General features: G+C 36.2%; 1 protein-coding gene across 1 annotated transcript in view; it reads left to right on the top strand.

Annotated features, from left to right (window-relative positions):
* The window catches only part of LOC139138935 (receptor-type tyrosine-protein phosphatase S-like), a 34325-nt gene extending 13140 nt beyond the window's left edge, over window positions 1–21185 (top strand). The window contains exons 7-29 of the mRNA XM_070707558.1: window positions 2459–2614; window positions 6416–6694; window positions 7068–7397; window positions 7867–7937; window positions 8325–8577; window positions 9103–9332; window positions 9664–9733; window positions 10114–10220; window positions 10539–10731; window positions 11667–11796; window positions 12389–12638; window positions 13081–13126; window positions 13773–13887; window positions 14344–14447; window positions 14729–14907; window positions 15300–15446; window positions 15623–15722; window positions 17711–17790; window positions 18172–18306; window positions 18609–18716; window positions 18992–19140; window positions 19238–19373; window positions 19594–21185. Coding sequence (XP_070563659.1) covers window positions 2459–2614; window positions 6416–6694; window positions 7068–7397; window positions 7867–7937; window positions 8325–8577; window positions 9103–9332; window positions 9664–9733; window positions 10114–10220; window positions 10539–10731; window positions 11667–11796; window positions 12389–12638; window positions 13081–13126; window positions 13773–13887; window positions 14344–14447; window positions 14729–14907; window positions 15300–15446; window positions 15623–15722; window positions 17711–17790; window positions 18172–18306; window positions 18609–18716; window positions 18992–19140; window positions 19238–19373; window positions 19594–19674 — 3449 coding nt within the window. The 3' untranslated portion in view covers window positions 19675–21185. The remainder of the gene's footprint in view (window positions 1–2458; window positions 2615–6415; window positions 6695–7067; window positions 7398–7866; window positions 7938–8324; window positions 8578–9102; window positions 9333–9663; window positions 9734–10113; window positions 10221–10538; window positions 10732–11666; window positions 11797–12388; window positions 12639–13080; window positions 13127–13772; window positions 13888–14343; window positions 14448–14728; window positions 14908–15299; window positions 15447–15622; window positions 15723–17710; window positions 17791–18171; window positions 18307–18608; window positions 18717–18991; window positions 19141–19237; window positions 19374–19593) is intronic.
* Window positions 21186–21389: the final 204 nt, after the last annotated feature.

The raw sequence follows: 21389 nt of genomic DNA, 5'->3' as shown, positions 1-21389 counted from the left end.
TGCACAAAGTCCACGGAATAAAATCCAGCGAGGTCATGAAGGTCATGCATTGATTCCAGCTAAGTTAATGCAACGTCCCTGGGTGTTTTTCTTGATTCATATCTTGCTATGAGAACCCTCGTCGCCTTGATCTGTCAGTCCACTATGTTTCACGCTCGTTGCATTGCCCTCATCCGTAAATATGTGTACAGGACTACTTCTGAACCTCCCGTATGGACATGTGTAATTCTTTGCTGTAAGGTATACCCCATTATTCAATTCGGCGTATCAAATACATACAAAACATTGCTGCCAGGATTGTTACCCTTTCAAATCGTCATGCTCACACTACTCCACTTTTACAGGTATTGTAATGGTTGGCTTTACCAACCTAAGAAACTGTGTTAAACACATTATTAGACTTTAATTGAGATGATAAAGAAATAAAGCCAGAGATCTTCGATCCACTTTGACCACTCTGACCTTCACGTTTTCTTTTCAATTTGAGACAATCTGACATTAAATGGCCGTCTTTCTTACATAGTGACAAGAAAGTGCACCAAATCGTTTGCCAGAAGGGGATTAAGACTTGCGATCTGATGATGTAGGAACGTAACTTGAACTCTATGAACTCTTGTCATTTGATTTTCTACTCTCTTTTAAAAATTCTTGGATGAAAAGGACGACTTAAATTTCCCTGCACTGTTTTGGTATTGAAATGACTGGGATGGTTTGCTGACCAATGAAGTTTTATGGGTAAATGAATAATCATCGGCCAAACGAGCAGCAACCTCCAATGTACCTGCCTTTTGTTCATTGATAATGTCACCTCGAATACACCTTTTAAACTCCTCAATCAGAATAAGTTGCCGTAAACTTCGCATGATCTTGACAAACTTTCTCAGTGTATGGTGAATTCACGCATATAATCATTCAAGGTGGATTCCTCAAATTTGCCTAACTAAATGTTTTACAATATTGTACTGCATTTCCTTCTTGCACATGGATCTTTTAACTTCTTCTTTAAGGAAATGACCAGGGCAATGAGGTCGTCTTTTCTTAGGGAATCAAATGTGTCCCGATCAGGGTCCTCCATGAATTTGTCTCGCTTGAATTCTGCCATGACGAAAATTTACTGAGTTCACAATATACGGTAGTTTGGTAAAAGCTAGCGAAATGTTGTCAAACGACTCATGATGTTCGACCCGTTACATGAGGAAAAACACGGTGAAGTCAGCGAATTTCTTTGAAATAAAATTTAATACAAAAAATAAAACTAATCACTAAGTCAAGGGATAAAGAACAAATTGTAAAAGTTTACAGGTTACTTATCTCATCTGGGACGGCACAAAGCTCAAGAGTTGAGTCAGACACTGAGACAAGCGAACAGTCCTTTGGCTTGCTTGCAGGCTTGAGGTTGCACAAAGTTCACAGAATAAATCCAGCGAGGCTGTGAAGGTCTTGAAAATCTTGAAATAATACTGCTGGAGTTTCCAAAGTCTTGAAGTAACACGCAGGTGACACGATCCCAAATGTCTGACTGAAAACTGCGCCGCCCCAGTATTTATCCTATACTTAAATGGTTATATAAGAGAATAAGAGGACAATCTAGAATTTCTATTGATATGCTAATTAATGTTCCAAAAAATATCTTCACTCATGACTAATTGAAATTCAAGAAGGTTCAAAACATGACTAATTAAACTCGGGTCATAAGTGGAGTAAAATGACCTACATAACAAATTCAAACAATAAAAGATTCTATTCTTCCAAATTAGTTCCCATCGTGTTGGAAGACATGATTCATACCCGCCCAGTTTATTGTGCTGTGTCGCGTTAAAAAATAGAAAGTTTAAAAACCATAACTAGGATGAAACAAATCTTAGTATAAGTTTAACAGGTGGGCATTCAGCTACTCTCTTGATTTTGTCTTCATGTAGATATATACAACATAAAAATTTCTTGATGTGTCATAACGGATATTAGCTGATGGCATTCATCGTAGGGCACATGGATTTTAAAGATTCAGCATGCTACTTCGATCGTTTACAAGCGAAACATTAGCTTAAAATGTGTATTAAGCAATGGATATATAATATATTTAATTCGGGTCAATGTATCAAACGTGTTGGACACCAATCAAGAGGTTTCGCATATATTTGCTTTGCATAAAAAAGACATTCATTTTCACCTACATTTTAAAACACATGTGCCATGTTTTATCAGATAGCCTGTGAAATTGATGTGGACCGAAGTGTGTTTTTATTACCATTAAGGCAAAATACTATTTCGCCCTACTTTCATCGAGTTACTGGCCGCTTAGAATATAGTCTTTGATAGATACTGTTGTAAATATTAAGAAGTTTATTTTTATCATCGATTATATGTACAGTACGATAGTCGAGTCAATCAGAAAGTCAGAGCTCTGACCATGTTTCGTTAATGGTTTGTCAATATGTCACTGTTGTGTTTATTTCAGTCCCTAATTCGTGTCCCGATGGTTTTTACGGTGAGCTGTGCAACTATGATTGTCACTGCAAAAATAATGCTGCGTGCAATAAAGCAACTGGTCTGTGTTCCAATGGAGAATGTGCCCCAGGATGGATTGACATAGACATACCTGACTGTCAACAAGGTGAGGCGCTGATATAGTTCACTTTGACTTTTGTAATCAATGAAAAGGTAACACTGGACAAAGTGCTTGATATACGTTCCGTATATTTACGCATATTTACGTATATTAAACACAATATTAATTGTATATGTTACGTATATTTTTGTATATGCAACATTTCAATACGTTGATATGTGTAGCTTATATCTATGCAGATTAAGAGTATACGTAATGTAGATCTTTGCACACCAAGTGTACTCTTTACTAATGCATTTTATTAGCATACGTATCTACTTACTGTATTTGACACATGTATTATGTGTATATATTGTTGTATATCAAGTATTTCGCCCAGTGTATGTCTCGATAAAATATTTACATGAAGGACAACATGCCTATTCAACACTTAGCTGATAATGCTCGCGAGAGCTTTAATACTCGAAATTCTATGAATACGGACGATGATATTCATTGAAAGCTTATTAACATTACGTCCGATTTCAACCTAGTCCTACTGTGTCTAGGCTATTTTGGTAACACAGTTGGTAGTGCTGTATTTGCACCTTGTTGTGAGGTAGCTGAAAATAAGATTTGTCGATAATTTACAGACAGTTACTGTGTCATTTTGTCTGTTTCTTCACTGTTTCTTAATTGATCAATATCATAACTTGATTATGACAAAGGTAGTTTATTTCACATAAAGGTTAATGTACCAGGTGGTCATCGCCAACAGTAAAATATTTATTAAATAATGAAAATATTATAATTAATAATGAATTAATTTACAGACAAGCCAGATACACACCATATTGGCGGCAAATGCACAAAGACGTTACATACTATTTACGTGGATGTTTTTGGAGTCTGGACGCAATATGTTTGAATGATGTTAGATTATGAAAAGAAATAACACCTAATGAAGGAACATGAGAGTTTTACGTGATGGGTTTGCAACAAGTAACAGTGAATTTAAAGTTTATTTCTGTCATGTAAATTGAAGATCAAGAGCTCTGTCAGTTCTTTTGATTTGGTGTATTAATGTATCTTGAGTTCATATCTAGTGTGTGATCGAAACCCCTCCTTTTACGTGTTGTATAAAAACAATAGTTCAATACTATCAGGAGGAGCATGGGCATGGGAGAGGGAGGGCTAGCTACCTCTATCCCTGGCGACATGTAACTTCAACATGTATGAAATAAACGGTTGATAACTTTGAAGACTTAGAGCCTCTACTCTGTTCATGTGTCCAAACGACCTCTCACAAAACAATGTTCTGACGGAAAACATTGTGAACTGTAATACATGGTGGAGAGTCCGAACATACACAGCAAGGTCTCTGTTGGAAAATGCAACATCAGGCGGTAGTACTTACCAAACGATGAATCCATCTCTGAGAGGAAGTTAAAATCTGGTTCAATGGCAACAGTATGTATAGGACAAGTTGGCAGAAATCAAAGAAACAGTCTCGGAAAACAATGACAGTTTGGGACCAGGTCGGGAAAGTGACAATGCCCGACGCTGGTTGCAGCGCTACACAGACCTTGCTGACTTTTGAAGATGGTCGGATGAAAAAAGCACTCGAGGGCTTTTAGCCTCTACTTATCTGATGAAGCTGAGAGACGGTTCCTGAATTTACCTGATTATCAACGGGGTGACATGGAAATTTTGAAAGAGACTTTCCTGAAGCGCTTTGATAAGTGTGGTCCCATGTGACTCTACGACTTTGTGCTATAGAAACTGAAGCAACTACCTTGTAAGACAGTAGAGCAGTACACATTACTGTTACATGTAAAGGCAGAGAAAGCCCGAAGACCAACAAAGAAACATTGACCGTCTTTGTGAATGGACATAGACCTCCGTTACAAGCACTCGTCGCAGGAAAGAAACCAACCACCTTTGCAGTCGCTGATGAACATGCTCACAAAGCCAAATTAGTCAACGGACTCCATGGGGAACCAAAAGAGTCGACCGAGAAGATTAAAGAAATCTGCAGACAGTTAAGCGGACAAGAGAAAGAAATGTATGACATCAGATCTAGCTTTAAATAACAATCGTGTCGAAATAACCTTACGACTGAGGAACATGAAACAGCTGAAGAAAGTACCGAATTATGGAAGAAAAAAGAATAACATTACGACAAACAAATACGGTGTGATCGTTGTCCATATATTTATAACAAAGCTACCAATTGTCTTAGAAATTGTTGAGATCGTTTGACTCGTAGAATATGTTACATTTGTCGGAAGTCCCCCAGACACACATTCTCTGATTGATTCAGGGGCTCATATTACCGTGACTGCTTTGCGATCGTTAGATTTAATTCCTGCTTTACAGAGATATCCGATTTAGAAATCAAGATATAGTTTAGTATAAACGGCAGGGAAATGAAAATTGAATGTTGTCGGATTTAGGAATGTACCTGCTTTCGTCAGAGGGAAGCATGTAGAGTTGAAAGTTAACTTAGTTGATACTCTTACCTATGAGTTTATATCGGGCTAAGATTTTCTAAAGCTTTATAGAACTGTGATTGATTTTACTGGAAATAGCGTTAAGTTACAATCTGATGTACGAACATCTGTCGATGTGATAATTCCCCCAGGGAGAGAAATGATAATTCCTGTTAGGGTTTTGCATGCGCATAAATATTCCAATAGAATGTTACAGTATTTTTGTGATAAACGAACCCGATTAACGCCTGGCGTTTTAATGGCGAATGGTTTTGGCATATCAAGCAAGAAATCGGTTACCATGACAATTGTAAACACATAGGACACTGAAGATAAAATCAAGAAAAATCGTTTCGTTAGAGTATTCTAGCCGTTATCTTAACCCACTTAGCTGATTCCAGCCTGACACAATCTGAACGGATTCACTTACTGAATCAATTCAATAGATTTTCGGTCGGATGTGGACCTAGTCACGTAGCGAAGACATCACAGTCAAAACCGCTTTACCAAATCTTAACCCTTAAAAACAATAATTAAATAATCGAGCTAAACTTGTTACAATTATTCTGACTTCGACCCCTCCAAAACGCTCTAGAGTGCATGAAGCAATCGCACTCATATACTCGCTATCACACAGCGCACACAAACTTTATCAGAGCAATTCAAGACATCGCCTAAGAGGGCGCAAGACAGCCCTGGGGACAATTCTGTCCATCAGCAGAGCTATCAACCCGGGGTAGAAAATTCATTAGATTTTCGATCGGATTCAAACTCATAACGTACGGCACCTGGTCACCTGGCGAAGGTATCACAGTCAAAACCAGTCAAAGTCAATTGAACCTCGATGAGATAGAAAGTAACAAGGCTCAATGCAACAAACATAATGTTTTACTACGGAATGCCTGTGCTTTTGTAGATTCTAGTGGGAGACTAAGAGTTTCATGATTGAATTAATTAATTTACTGTTGCCGAAGACCACTATTTTACTGTTGCCGATGACAACCCGGTGCATTAACCTTGACGTTGACGTTGACTGCTGTAAATGTCCTATAATCTACACATCATAGCAATACATTGTGACTTTTCACCGGGCGAGCGCTCACTCGAATATGTGAATCTTTGTTTTCGAAGAGATTTCGTCATCAATCAGGCCTCCAAATGGAATAAGGTGCTCATGTTTATTATCCCTCGAGACTTTGTATCAATAGAAACATACTGCCTTTCATCATTGCAGCAATAAAGTTCTGGTCATACACAGTCTTAATCATTGCCACACCTCTCATGACCATTGAGTGCACGCTGTGATATTAAGCATTTTACCAACATATTTTAATGTGTAGGTCCTTACCATTATTGTTTTCTATTTATTACATAGATGGAAATGCCAAGATTAGATTGATGTACAACACAAAAGTCAATCCTGGTGAACCATCATCTATAATCTGTGTAGTCAGTGGGAATCCAGTCATAGACTCATCTGATGTAGCTCTATTGGACCAGAGTGGATTGCAGTTTTCTTTGACGTCATATCTGATCGATCGAAAATATCTCTTTGTGGGTAACTTCAGCAGTATAATTGTCGCTGGTGGGATGTCGTTCACATGTGATGTCTCTAGTGGAGTGTCATTACAATTTAACAATTTTAGTTTTTATGGTACGTAACGGTATTCGTGTATCTCCAATTGACTTGTTCATTGTTGCCCGTTTGACGATGCTTTAAGAAAATGGAGAAGGAAATTTAGCCTATGGCCTCGGGAAATAGCAAACTGGTGCATTTATACACAGGCCGGAAGGGTAATGCATTGTTTCTGTAGCCACAGTGACAGTCAATGTGCTGTCAAAATGATATTTGTCTATGTCCGGGAGAATAATTTGTTTTGTATCATAACATATACTGATATTTACTGCTTGTTGTAATATAGTGTGAGGAGAAATCTCCAATATTTTGTTCAATTTAGAATAAGGTGACAATACGCGTCTCACCTTACTGACTTTTACTGACCATAATTATAAGCATAATTCTGCAGCCTTGCCTAGATTAGACCAACTTAAAGCCCCACAAATCGAAGTTGAAGCAACTCAGGCCACTGTAACATGGCGACGATGGACTGTTGAAGATGACATTGGAGATGGACCCGTGGAAGCTTACAAAGTTTATTACAAACAATCCGATTCTGATAACTGGGATTTCCATCGTAGCATTGTTGTTAAAGACCAAGATCGGGTGACTTACAACTCAGTTATTGCTGGTTTAGACTGGTCAACTAGTTATGATTTCACAGTGACTGTCAAGAGACCAGGACCAAGAGGAGAGGGTAGCAAAGAGATCTTTACCTCAGCTACTACATTATGTGACGGTATGTGGTGGATAGAATAGTCTTATCCGATCAGCTATGCCAGTTTTAAAGTGAATATGCAGAATGATGTAGTCACACCTTTACAATGATACTGTTCTTGTTTGTTGCGTGTCACTAGAATGATGGAAATGGATGGGAAGAAACATTAAACGCTGAGCAGAAGTTGTTTACACCACTTGTCTTTCTATTCATCGGTGCAAAATTCATTTCGTAAAAAATAATATTAGAGGCTTTCCCTCTGAACTGACTTTTTGGAGGTTCTTACATTGAACGTGTGTTGAAGAGGCTTATTGTTAAATTTTGAATTTTCTTAATGGTATTCGGTTGGTGAACTATATACCAAACTTAACAAGGTTGAAATGAAATCTATGCTAAAAAAGTTAAAGTGATTTTGCTGACACCATAGGGATTCCTAAAATCTCTACTATAAATGCTTTATAATCTCGACTATAAATGCTTTAATTTACAGTACCCACCGAAGCACCTGGAATCAAATCTTCATCATCGACACATCCAAACGAAATTGAGATTGAAATTGAGGTTAGTGAAATTATACAAGCAAATGCAAAGCATTTATTCTGATTAAGAATGTCTCCAAAATCCACGGACTTGGAATTTAGGAAGATCAAAGATAACATTGTGGGGAAACTTGTAGAATATTATTTTCCCTTACAAAATGGTTTCAAAGAAGACAGTGGACAATGTTACACAGTATAGAAAAAACAAAGGCAATTCAGTAACAGGAAGATATGCAGACCTCAAGATTGTCCTAATGTTGTTATATTTGCAAACAAAGCACGACAGAACCATGGCAATTGTAACAAAAAGGATATCAGGTACCATTTCTACTTGAACGTCACTTTGACCTTCACCTTAATCTAACTCGATAAGTCTGAAGTGTCATTTTTACCTTCTATGTTCACATAGGTACCGTCACCGTCAAGCATAAAATGTAACCATGATAACACTAATGGCTACATAGAGAACGTTTCAGCGAAATACAGGAGATCATATTCTGAAGACAGTTTTATGGAAAAATCTGGACCAGGGGGATCTACGAGTTTTCTTGTCATCGATGGTTTAGAGTCTTACACAGAGTATGAAATTATTATTTCGTTCCATAATAAAGATGAGCAAAGTCCCTGGAGTATACCACTCATCACCAGAACAGCTGAAGGCGGTAAGATATGCAATTATCACTGACTTTCTTGACCATGTAGACACCTCAGCGTGGTGAAACTTGTTCAGACCCTCCGTTGATATGTATGAGTACATACGCGTGTCCAAAATGTAATTCCCCACGTAGTTCTGCTATGGAATCAATGCAGACATACCGACGCCCGCGATGCATGTTATCAAACACGAACAAGCCATCTGCGTGCAAACTCTTCTTTACAAATCCATGTCCACCATATCTGTTGAAATAGTGAGCTACTATCATTTTGTTATAGATGTAATAATTAACATCGTTTGCGTTTATGAAATCCTATCAGTTGGTTAAAAACTTGTCATATATCAGTTTGGACATTGAAAACTCTTCCTGCAAGACAATAATGTAAATCTTCAAGAATTACAAGACATGAAATATCATGTTTTCTTCCTTTCTCCCTAATCCTACTGGACAAAGTCGCCACATGTTATAAAAATACTGGGTAGTACATGAAGTGTAATAAAAGCAATCACATAAAATTCTGCTCTTTCAAAGTACCATCGAAACCAAGGTATGTGATATTAAAGCCAAAGTATTTTACGATGGAAGTAGAGTGGGCCATACCTCATCCAACGAATGGAGTCGTCAATAGATATGAAATAAGTCACTGGGAAGCAGACGAACCTTTAAGAACAAGAAAAGTGGATATCTTCGCAGCAAACCTAAAGGATGTTAACACATTCCTAATCAGCGAACTGAAATATGATGTCATGTACTCAGTGGAGGTATATCGTACAAATTTGACACTCACTATACTGACTTAAAAACTTAAGTAGAACGTTGCAGGTAGATCAACAACTATTGTTCATTTCGAAGACTACCAGTACTTACTAGAACCCTGTTTCGTGTAAGAGCAGGATCTCATTTATTCAACTTCTGTTATTTTCCAGCAAGCAAATGTCACACAACTTTAAAAGATACCTCGATGACGAACTATATTGTAAAAGTTTGTCTTTTGGGAGAACAACAAAGTGAAAACACCTTTTGTGAACTGAACAGGGTTTTTGTGGACAAAATGGAGTGTTGCTAATTTTACCGTCACAATGTCATCTGTAGGTAAAAGCCGCGACAAGGGCGGGATTGGGACCCCCAAGCGATGCCGCAAGCGCGCAAACAATGGTGACAAGTAAGAAACTACATGTTTATCATTTCTGCAAAAGATTTCTTACATTTTCCTAATGGATATTGCAATGCTCTGAACCTGGATAAACTTCATAAAGTCGAGAAATTCAGAGTCAGTTGTAAAATACTTGACTACTCGACGAACATAACATAGCAAGTTTAAGTCTGCAGTTAGCGTGCGTGCATAAGTGATCAAACAATAGAGGTAAGAACGTGGGAAGCGTGGGGAAACTTTTGATTACTGGCACCACTTCTTAAGTATAATGTGTATCTCGAAACGTATAATAAGCTTTGTCTGAAAAATTGCTTTATGAATGAAGTCTTTCCAACAAGTCATCTGCAAAAACAAACAAAGGACTGTACTCATTGCTTGTTGTCTTGCAGTTCCGGGAATGCTAGGATCTCTCAACGTCAAGGAAGTGACAACAAGAAGTATCAAATTGATGTGGACAGACCCTGTGATATTCAGTGGTGATATTATAGGATATGGAGTATGTTTATTTGATAAATTCATTTTCCCTTGTTATATGTACCTTTAGACAGTCACTAATGTCTTCGGTTTTACAACAAATGCATTTTGGAATAGCTTAATTTATTGTATCTCGTATTTGCCATCATTTGTCATGCAATTTCTCTTCGACGAAATACAACAGCAGTCTTAGAAGGGTTCAGCCGATGTAAAAAATAATACCATTATTACTGTCGCCAAGTTTAGATTCATATTTACCGACACTGTTTCAAATTTTCGTTTCGCATTTTAACAACAGGGCGTTTCCGTTCATGTGCGTATCATTTATTTATTAATTTAGATATCATACGGAGCATTAGGGTCAGTATTCATGGAAATGAAGATGGACTCTGGTGCAATACATGTTGGAACAGTTAAGACCCACGAGCTTGTAAATTTACAGCCAGGAACTAAATATGAAATATTGGTTAATGCAAGTACATTGGTTGGGTTTGGAGAGCCAAGAACACTTCTCACAGGCACAACATTCGAAGGTATCGTATATGACTATAATATGCCAATTGCATTAAGAGTACTTTTCGCGAACTGCAAAATAATAAAAAAAGTTTATTTTTACCATGGATTAGATGCACTGACACACAAAGAGGTTTCTCAGAACTTATTTACTTGGAAGTTTTTTACCATTCAGATTATTTTTCGTAATATCTGATAATCAACGAGGTTTAGTGTGTTTGTGGTGTTTACAGCGCATAATTCAATGCGCAGGTGCCAATAAATCATATTTTTTTTTTAATTTACCCTTAAGCTATACATGGTTTCCAATTAAAGTTAGTATAATGTCATATTTTTGTTTTCAACGTAGTTGAATATGCATTACTTGCTGATTGTGGAAAAAAGTTGAACAACCAAGGTCTCCTAACTGTAGGAGAGTTTGTACTTAAAAACAGACAAGCGATGCAAGTCTTATTCATCTGCATCACATTTTCACTCTAACTTAACCAGGAGTCATCTATTATAGGTTTTAAATAAACGGGACCTAAGTGTCAAACTATCAGATAACAATATCACCATAAAACCTTTCTTTACATGTCCCGTCCGGTAAACTGTGTAAAGAGAACACAGCTTTCATATGGGTGGGAAACATCGAATATTTACTTTCTGCATTTAGTGAACAAAAAATTTAGTGAGCAGCCAAAGTTATTGGCTTTAGATCTAAAGAAAAATTGTAAATAGAAAAGTGGTCTGCATGGAAATAGATGGTTCATTCTTGGATATGCATCACATTAATTAGGTCGCACAATAATAATCAAAATCTTACGCATTTTGCCTTATTATGATTCCGAGAAGATAATACTTTATGATGCATGTTGCATCTTCACTGACGTCGTGCGTGTTCAAAACTTGTATAGGAGTGCGTTCACATTGGTTTGCTGTGCGCTTACAAACAGGCTTCGATTTGTCTTTCTAGTTGACATCTCGAAAACACTCCCCATGAACGAAGACTTGAGTAAACCCATCGCTCAGTCAGACACACTTGTATTGGTAAGGTTGCCTGCATTTGCACCGGATGCCAGAATATCAAAGGACAGTGAACTTTTGTGAGTATTTAAGTATAAAGGTTTACAAATACTTTTGCGTAGATTATTGAGGAGTGAATTAAGGGGAACATCAGTTGACAGAATCACGGTCGTGTGACCGTGACAGGTTCGAAGTGGAATGAAATTATGAGGGCTAACACTTTAATGACAAAAAACAAAGCATCATTTTACCATACATTCATAATCCAATAAACACATTTAGAAACACATAGTTCCTTTGTAAAACTGCTCTGAAATTACAAACATATTAATACATCAATAAATACATACATTCACATGTCTATACAATTGTATCACGGTTTTGTGCAGGTTGATTATATGTCTGCATTTGTAAATGCATGTGTAAACCTATCTACCTACCTACCCACCTACCTACCTACCTACCTACCTACCTACCTACCTACCTACCTACATACATAGATACATAGATACATAGATACATAGATACATAGATATATATAATCATACATACATACATACATACATACATACATACATACATACATACATACATACATACATACATGAGCTTCACAATACTTAATAATCAAACTGTTTTTATCGATTTTGTGGGACAATTATATGTTTTCAGAGATTTCATTGTTGTGGTAGAGTATGATGAAAGTGTAAGTACAAGGAGACGAAGAGAAATTGACACCAGTATATTAAAGAGCTACAACAATAGTGCTGAAACCTATATAACCGCCTTGTTCGCTATTGGTAATATGCCCAGAATTTTCGGCATCGGAAGTGGCGGTCTCTATGGTGATTACTTCAACGCTCCTTTAGAACGTGGAAGACGATACAACATATATTATGGTCTAGCGACTTCCTATACAGGGGTAAGATATTTAACGTAATCTTCGTTCTGTTCCCATGAGAACATACTAATTATCAGTATTATCGTATTAGTTTAAGAATTAAATTTGGAAGTTGTTTTGAAATTTAATGCAAAGGCTCCTTTTGTTGAATAGTGAAAAGCCATGAAATTGGCAACAGTGGATAGGAAAAGACTAAGTTACTAGGGAATGAAGGTTAATCCCATCAAATTAATACTATCCTTCATACAATAATATAATAACTTTCATAGAAACCAAGCATTTAAAATCAATTTGCCTAAGTTAGATTAACAAAGCCGATGACAACTAAAATACCGCGATGCATACAATAAACAGTTCACATACAACAAATACAACAAGGTCAAATTTATGGAAGAAAGATATTAGAAAGTGGCAAGACAAAAACCAAGAGTTGATTGCTAAATCTTATTTGTCCTTATTACAGGAGATTGTGTGTTACCTAGATGAACAGCCTTCATTGTCATTTTTAGGTAATGTATTGCAAGAAAAATTTGTTAATCGTTACTAATAAATCGAAAAAAATAGTTTAAGGACACCAAAAAGTTCTCATTTAAATGGCTATTTAGATAAAGTAGGTTCATTATTTGTCTCTCTGTCTGCCTGTCTTGCTTTACCATTGTATGTATGTATGTATGTATGTATGTATGTATGTATGTATGTATGTATGTATGTATGTATGTATGTATGTATGGATGGATGGATGTATGTATCTATGTATCTATGTATCTGTGTTTCTATATATCTATCTATGTATGTATCTATGTATCTATGTATGTATCTATGTATCTGTCTATTTATCTAGTATGTATCTATCTATGAACGCATGAACGTAGGTAGGTAGGTAGGTATAGGTAGGTAGGCATATGTAGATTTACTTATGTACATCTATGTATCTCTGTATGTATGATTATATATATCTATGTATCTATGTATCTCTGCATGTATCTATAAATGTATGTACGTAGGTAGGTATAGGTAGATTTTGTAGATTTACGTATGTACATCCATGTACCTCTGTATGCATTTATGATTATATATACACGTACGTACGTATGTACGTCCACACTATGTGTAAATAAATATTAACTTCTTAGTAAAATTTGTCTTCATTTGTAGCCGAGACAACAACATCTTCTGACAACTTTAAAAGTGCTTCATACATTTTGGGTGGTTTTCTGGCTGTGGTCTTGTTCATATTGATAATTGGTTGTTTAGTGGTCGCTTTTAAATGGTAAGTAGCAAGATAGTTTGGCTTTTGAAATCGAAAACTTAAGATGGGAAGAAGAAATTTAAGTTTGACACGAGAAAGAGAAACCGTGTAACTTTCTTATCAAACTATAAGTGATAACAATCTTTTCCTTTTGTGCTCCCGCGTCAATCTTGTATGTATGTATGTTTTCAAAAGCCAAACTATTTCGTCTCCTGCGTCGATGATTTTAGTTAACAAGTCTACTGATAGATATGTAAAGATGTGGTCTGACATGCTGACTTTGTTGTTTTAGTTGTACCTTTGATATTGAAGACCATTCATAAAAAAGGTCGATCACTTCTTCACACATACTGTCCAGAAATCTCTCTTTGTCGAACTACATCGCTCATTTCTTTAAATTGACAGAGACAAGCAACCGTACATGTTGTCGCCCAGCCATGTTCCGAACAAATTAACCGACATTAATTTCTGATGTAGGATTCAATCAAGACGAAGAAAGAAGAACAAAGATCACGACGAATTTGAACTTACTGAAGACGGCCAAATCAAAACGGGAAATAGGACTTTTGGGATAGAACAAGGTTATTATATTTTTAACTTGTGCGTCCTTTGTGAACATGGCTTTATACCGTAAAACAGTTATGTTATATCCCATATAACGCATCTTCGAATCTACAATCTTTTTTCATGCTAAAGAAGAAATGTCCCTATCAAATATGAACAGTGCCTACTGTCACGAGGTTAAGTAGTTGATTTTATCTGGTCTGGATGTTCATATACAAAAGCTAAATGTTTTTCGTAATGAATGCCTTATGTTCAATATCAATGTCTTTTTATTTTTTGCTTGTTTATTTTATACAAGCTCCTCCATCAAAGTTCACAGACACGGAGCATCAAGCAAAACGAAAAATGCACGGTAAAGGCGATGAGTACGCAGTCATTCAGTCTGCAACCTCAGTGACAAAACCGGCTGTAAAACCAAAACCAGGACATGTTAAGAAGTCAGGGGGAAACAACGTGTACTGTGATGTGCTAGAAACAGTAAGCGTACATATCTACGATACATCTATTCCTTTCTCTGCCTCTGATTGTTGTCAGATTAAAGTTTTTAAAAATGATTTCGTCATCCTTTAAATCTTTGCCCATTCATCGATTTGCTTCAACTTGTAAAGCAAGCATTTTAATATTATCGCTGTGCTGGTATATTGATAACGTTCATAATCTGCCACTAACTAGCAAACACTGATAAAGCCTTAAGGAGCACTGGGTAGTCAGCTCTTGGTCAAGAATCATGGTCGATTACATGACCACAAAGTTTTAAATTATTTCTGAATTAATTTGAATTGTTGTATTACTCACCTGCTCACGTTATGCAGTAGACTAAATAGACAGTACACAACAGACTAAGTGACAACCACCTTATCTTTTCACAGCAAAGTGACAGTATTTATTCGTCTTTGGATCTCGAAGCAGTGAATCCCGATACGACTATTCCGGTTTTAGATATTTCTGGGGTCTTAAATGACCTTATGAAGAAAGATGTAGATCACAATAAATCACGCCTTGAATTGGAATGGCAGGTAAGTTCACTCATTAATAATGTTTCAAATTACTGCGAAATTTCCATGCTTCGATTTCTCTGTACAGTTGTTGTGATTGTGATGTGCTTCAGGAAATTAATCCTAAAAGGTGTGCTTCCAGATATCATTTACCTTTGGCAATACAAATAAAAATTCGATTGTGTTCCTATTTACAGAAACTGAATGAAAGCAGCTACAAACCCAGACCAGAAGAATGTCAAGACGGGCGACTCCCTGAAAATAGGGAGAAAAATAGATCAAGGGACGTTCTACCTTGTATGTTACACAAATTAATATTTACATCTTTATGCCAGAGCTTTTTACAAAAATGGATAAAATGAATACAAATTGCCAAAGGCCACGTTGTATAAGAGGTTGTTATCCCTAGTGAAAATGGGATATGTCCGTAAAATTAGAGTGTTGTATGTTGCGAAACTTTCACACGTGTATTTAGGATGTGGATATATGATCTAAATTTTAATGCTTTGCAAAAAGTAGTTTCAATACGGCTAGTTTTCAATTGGGTTCGAACCCACAACATACGGCATCAGTCGCCTAGCTGAAAGGCCACAGAGAGAACCGCTCGGCTGAATCTCCACTCCCAAAAAAGAGTGGTTCAATAGCCGGCTAAGTTGTTACATTTTTCTGACTGAGACCGCTCAACACGTTGTAGAGTTCGTGAAGCACTCACGCACGCATGCTCACTATCATACATCGCACATACACACTTTATCGAAGCGAAGAAACAAATTTCATCGCTTTAACTGGGCGAACGATAGTTGACACCATGCAAAGATGTGTGCATGGCTGGAGGATGTTGAATTTTTTTGTTTAGCCCGCACACACCTGGTCTTGATCACGGACTATGCTGTACAATTGCACTAGTGTATCTTGTATACTTATGGTGGAGCTGCATGTTGCCACCACAGCTTTTTTCAAAGAAATATTTCTCATCAAAGATGACAAGGCAACCCCCTCATACTATATATTTTCAAAAATCAGAGAGCCTAAAGTTTAGTATGGTAGCAGTTGTTTACTCGAAGGATGAAGTGGGTGTATATTTGGGGGAAAAAAACTCAATTTTGGTATTAATGATGAAAATTATGTTAAGTCAAAAACTTGATGCAGTTTTCTGAAATGTAATACTTCACTTGAAAGAAGAGTATATGTAGAAAAAAAAACGACTATTCTAATATGCATTATGTATCCTCATTCTAAAATGGCATGGGTTAAAAGACTGACACTCAAATAAAAGCGATGAAAATCAGGATTGGCAACATTAAAATGCCTCTTATTCAAAATATAAGAATTTTATTGCCAAAAATAGTCGTTTTTCATATAGCATTTGAAAAACATAATGTGAAAAATTCGGAAAATTTGACCCAGCCAGAGTGGAGGTAAATTCTTTTGAAAACTTGAAATTTGGAGAAGAAAGAAGCCAGGAAATCGGGTGATTTCATACATTATCATAAATTAACTCTTCTTTATAACGTCATTTACGCCTGCTTGACAAGCTAAAAGGTGAACCAAACCAATACTTTACTCTTGGGCAAACAAATTCATTAAAAACTATAAACATTTGCAAAAAAATGATTATTGAGCAAAATACGCTGTGTTAGGTGCAACTCCCTCATGTCATGCAACTTTGTTCTTCCTTTCATTTTGTAGTACACCTCATAAAATCCCAGTCGCGATTTGTCAACTTACGGTCATGTGCATCATATTTTCATGCTAATATAATCAAAGGCGCAAATTACCGATTAACAGTTTTTAATTTTTACTGAGCCACGTAACAGTTTCGATAACTGTTAACTTGATAAGTTAACTTGATATGTACTGTCCACGCGTTCTCGCATTGTGAACGAATAAAGCATTGTCATCTGCGATGGAAAATAGTTATGGCGCAAAAATATGTCACCTTTCCAATAACGAAATTACATGAATTGTGGCTCAAGATATCTATTTACTGTTAGTTAGTCATTCCAAGTAAATTTGGTTATTTAACACATTTTATTACTGGAAAGCAATCCGATTAACGTATAAATGTGTTAAGGCGTATTATATGATACAAATGAATTTACATTTTACGCATTTCTTACTATGACGTCTAAACAAACCCGAAACTCTAAATAATACAAGGTTATAAAATAACTTTGTCTGTTACTTTGTAAATATCATATTTGTGTCCGGAGAGCGACCGAAAAAAAACGGGACAAGTACGATAATTATCATACTTATATGAATGATTTTGATAAATATTGCAGTCGATAAATATCGTCCCAAGCTATCAAGTGTAATGCAAGATGGTGATGCAACAGGCTACATTAACGCAAGTTTCGTAGATGTGAGTATTATACAGCAAAACCTTACAGTGATTACCTAACAACCACTGCAGGAATTTTCAAACTTTTTCTTTTGCAGGTACCATCAACAATCATCGTTTCTTACACTCTTATAAGCATTAATTAAGCAATACGATTAGTAAAACAGATAATATTTTTTTAACAGAAATGAAAATACAAAATAGTATCAACCATGTATATTATTATTATTATTATTATTACTATAGTTGTTGTTGTTGTTGTTTTTTGTTGTTGTTGTTGTTCTTCTTATTATTATTGAATGAATAAATAAATACATTATTTATTCATGCATGCATGCATGCACTAATTTATTTAAAGATTAAATTTTATTCGTTCATTTATTTATTTATTTTCATTTGCAGTCTTTCAAAACGAAACATGCGTTCATAATAACCCAGATGCCCTTGCATCACACTGAGGTTGATTTCTGGAGAATGATCTACGACCACAAATCACGTGTTATTGTCATGCTCAACGACGAGGGTGGAAATGACTCTGTGAGTGGTGCCTTTATTGGATTTAGTCAATTCTAACATGCACGAAAAGGGGACTTCTTGTAGCAACAGAACATGAATAACATAGACGAAATTTCACGACTTGCTGATTGTTAAGCTAAGTTCGGTAACTGTCGAGAAAATTGAAAGTATTTTCTAAGTTCTTTTCGTCGGGAGTTTTTCGAGTCCAAAGCGAGCATGGCAGAGGAGACTATGTTGGTATCATACCGTGTTGTACAGACTTTCATCATGAGCACCTTGCAATGGAAATTTTTTTTGTTTTGTTTCCTGTTGATCCTCACTAGTATTTGCCGCCAACGCATGACGTAAGACGATTCGGATCAATTGACTTGAAATTAGTGAGCATCGAAGTAGAAGGAAGCATCACTGAAAGAAAATTGACCCTATCCATGGTAAGTTTGAATATTATGTAAGGTAATTCTTCGTTGTATGACATAATTCTTTGTGGTTTTGAAATTCCAATAACCCTACTTTCAAATATGTACGTCATTTATACAACACGTTTGGGTACACTCTCAAAGTGCATTGTATATACAATGTTACGCAGTAAAGGTAATTATACGATAAATCTCGTTCATTGACGTTAATTTCTTAGAGGTTGAAACTTAGTAAAGAATATTTAAAGTATTTTTGACATTTTCCCGTTTTTCATTCTCAATGTGAATAGGGAAAGGAATCATTTGTGATACATCACTTCCAAATTCATGGATGGCGACGTGATAGTGCCAGTGGAAATCTTCCGAAGAAAATCATAGAGCTGATAACAAAGATCGAAGAAATAAAGATCGAAACGGAGCCAATCACCGTGCATTGCCTGTGAGTAGTAAAATAACTATAGTTTGAGTTCGTTTGTGTAATTGCATTTTTCGAAAAGTGATACGAATTAAAGAGACTTCCGCAACTCTCTTCTCAGTAATGGCATCGACCAAAGTGGTGTCTTCTGTGCCACTCTCTACGCCTGTGAACAAGTCAAAGCAGATCAAGTGGTGGATATTTTCAACGCTGTGAGGTCTCTGAGAAATAACCGACCCCGTATGGTTGAAACTTTGGTAAGTAAGACGGTATAATTAACTATAAAACTGTCATTTACGTTATGTGTCAATATACCTGAAAAACGAAAAGAATGTTACTGAAAAGAAAAGAGACCGCAATAAACTATATACATAAATGATACAGCGTGATGTCTTCGTTGCATATATTTTCTAGTGTAATGTTGTGCAACCTTATTAAAAGCGACTTTTTTATACCTTCATGTCTTTATTTTTACAGGAGCAATATCGACTTTGTTATGAGGTGATGAAACTGTATTGTGAGACCAACATTCCGTCCTACTATAATCTCAAGACCTGATGGTTTGAAGATATACTTCTTCATTCTATTTTGATTACTGTGTCATTTCGGTTTTTTACCATGGATAGTTTAGGCACAGAAAAAATTACCATATTATAATTTTGCCAATTTGATGCTCATGTAGGCTAAGTTGGGGTCTCTTGACTGAATTAAGTCATTACGACTGTTTTCCGTGGATTGAAACTCTCTATAAATGCAACGTTATTTTAGATGCATACAATATATGTTAGTTTACAATTTCGAACAAGACTTTAACCATTAAATTTATGCTCAAGGATTAATTGGTTGAACATGAACAGTTTTGGTTCACAATCTTGTTGAATTTTATAATAAACGAAGATATTTTCATAAATTAGCTTTGAATCATAGGAGTTAATTAAATCTTGCATATTCAAAATACGTATATTGATATTTTAATCTTGAGATTGTAATACGGTACTTTGAATTAAACTTGCTTGAGGACTACAATGACTGAATCGAAAAGTCAATCTTCCTGCTCTATAATCTGGTATTGTATTTATCTCACAGAAGGACAATTTGATAAAGACATTTGTCGAGAGTATCAAAGAAGTGTCCCTATATTACAGTGCCGTGCTTACTCACTATTATACGAAGTATAGCAATAAGCGATTTTGAATATGAAAACGAAAATGTAATTATGATTAACAAAGGAGTCGTAATACGAAAATGTGCTATAGTTTCAGATTTTTATTTCAATTCAGAGCTCCTGCTATAAACAGATTAGTAAAACACGTAGAATAGACATTGTAATGCAGTGTCAGAGAAATCAGTTCACCATCAAAGATTAGAATTTGTCAAACATCATTGAGTCTTTGAACGCTCACTGGACGTATAAAGTACATGCGACAGTTAGAGGTATGCAAGGCATACCATATATTGTTTGTTCGACAGCGCCCTCTCTGGCATAGCTATTCGTTTGATATTTCCAACGCCACGATATATTCGAAGTAACTTCAATTTCGATTTAGTAGTAGTGCATTAACCTTGACATTGAGATAATTAAGCAATAACCCACGCCGCAGGAGGGTATACACGAGATTTTGGTACAATGCGCGACATATAGTACGAGCCGATAGGCGAGTGCTATATGGAGCATATTGTACCAAAATCGAGTGTATACCCTCCTGCGAAGGGGGTTATTGCTATTATATTATATCAACTTATGTGTCTTGTTGTCTTGTTTGACTATTTTCGTCACATTAAGCCCCAAATACAGAAAATGGACGTGTGAGAGATCGATCATCGGAAATTCTGCGCCCGAGACCGAGCATTTTTATATTGGGATACGTACACGCACACAGTATCGTACGATAAATACGCATACGTTCATCAACATTGCATTTTATTCGCATGCAACGCGAAGACTATCATAAAAATACCTGCTGCAGACACAGAAAACAGGTCAAGAGTTCAAATCAAAAGAAAAAGTAACAATTTTTTCGTAAATTTACATATGAACAATAGTCCTGGTTTTTTTTTGGCATAGGCCTACTAAAAATAGATTTGTCTCATTCTGTACCGCTTACGCGTATACGGTATACCTCGACCGTCGCGACATTCAGAGGTGGTACAGTGAAGTTACAGGATGTATTTGATGGATAATTCGGACGTACCAGAAAACATGCAGTTTTGAAATAATCCAGATGTACGATGACTGCAATTGTGATGAACAGTTGTACAGTGTGTGTTGCCCG

The sequence above is a fragment of the Ptychodera flava genome, chromosome 8, assembly GCF_041260155.1.
Source record: "Ptychodera flava strain L36383 chromosome 8, AS_Pfla_20210202, whole genome shotgun sequence".
Lineage (NCBI taxonomy): Eukaryota > Metazoa > Hemichordata > Enteropneusta > Ptychoderidae > Ptychodera > Ptychodera flava.
Note: the sequence above shows the minus strand (reverse complement) of the source record. Positions and strands in the feature narration are given on the sequence as shown.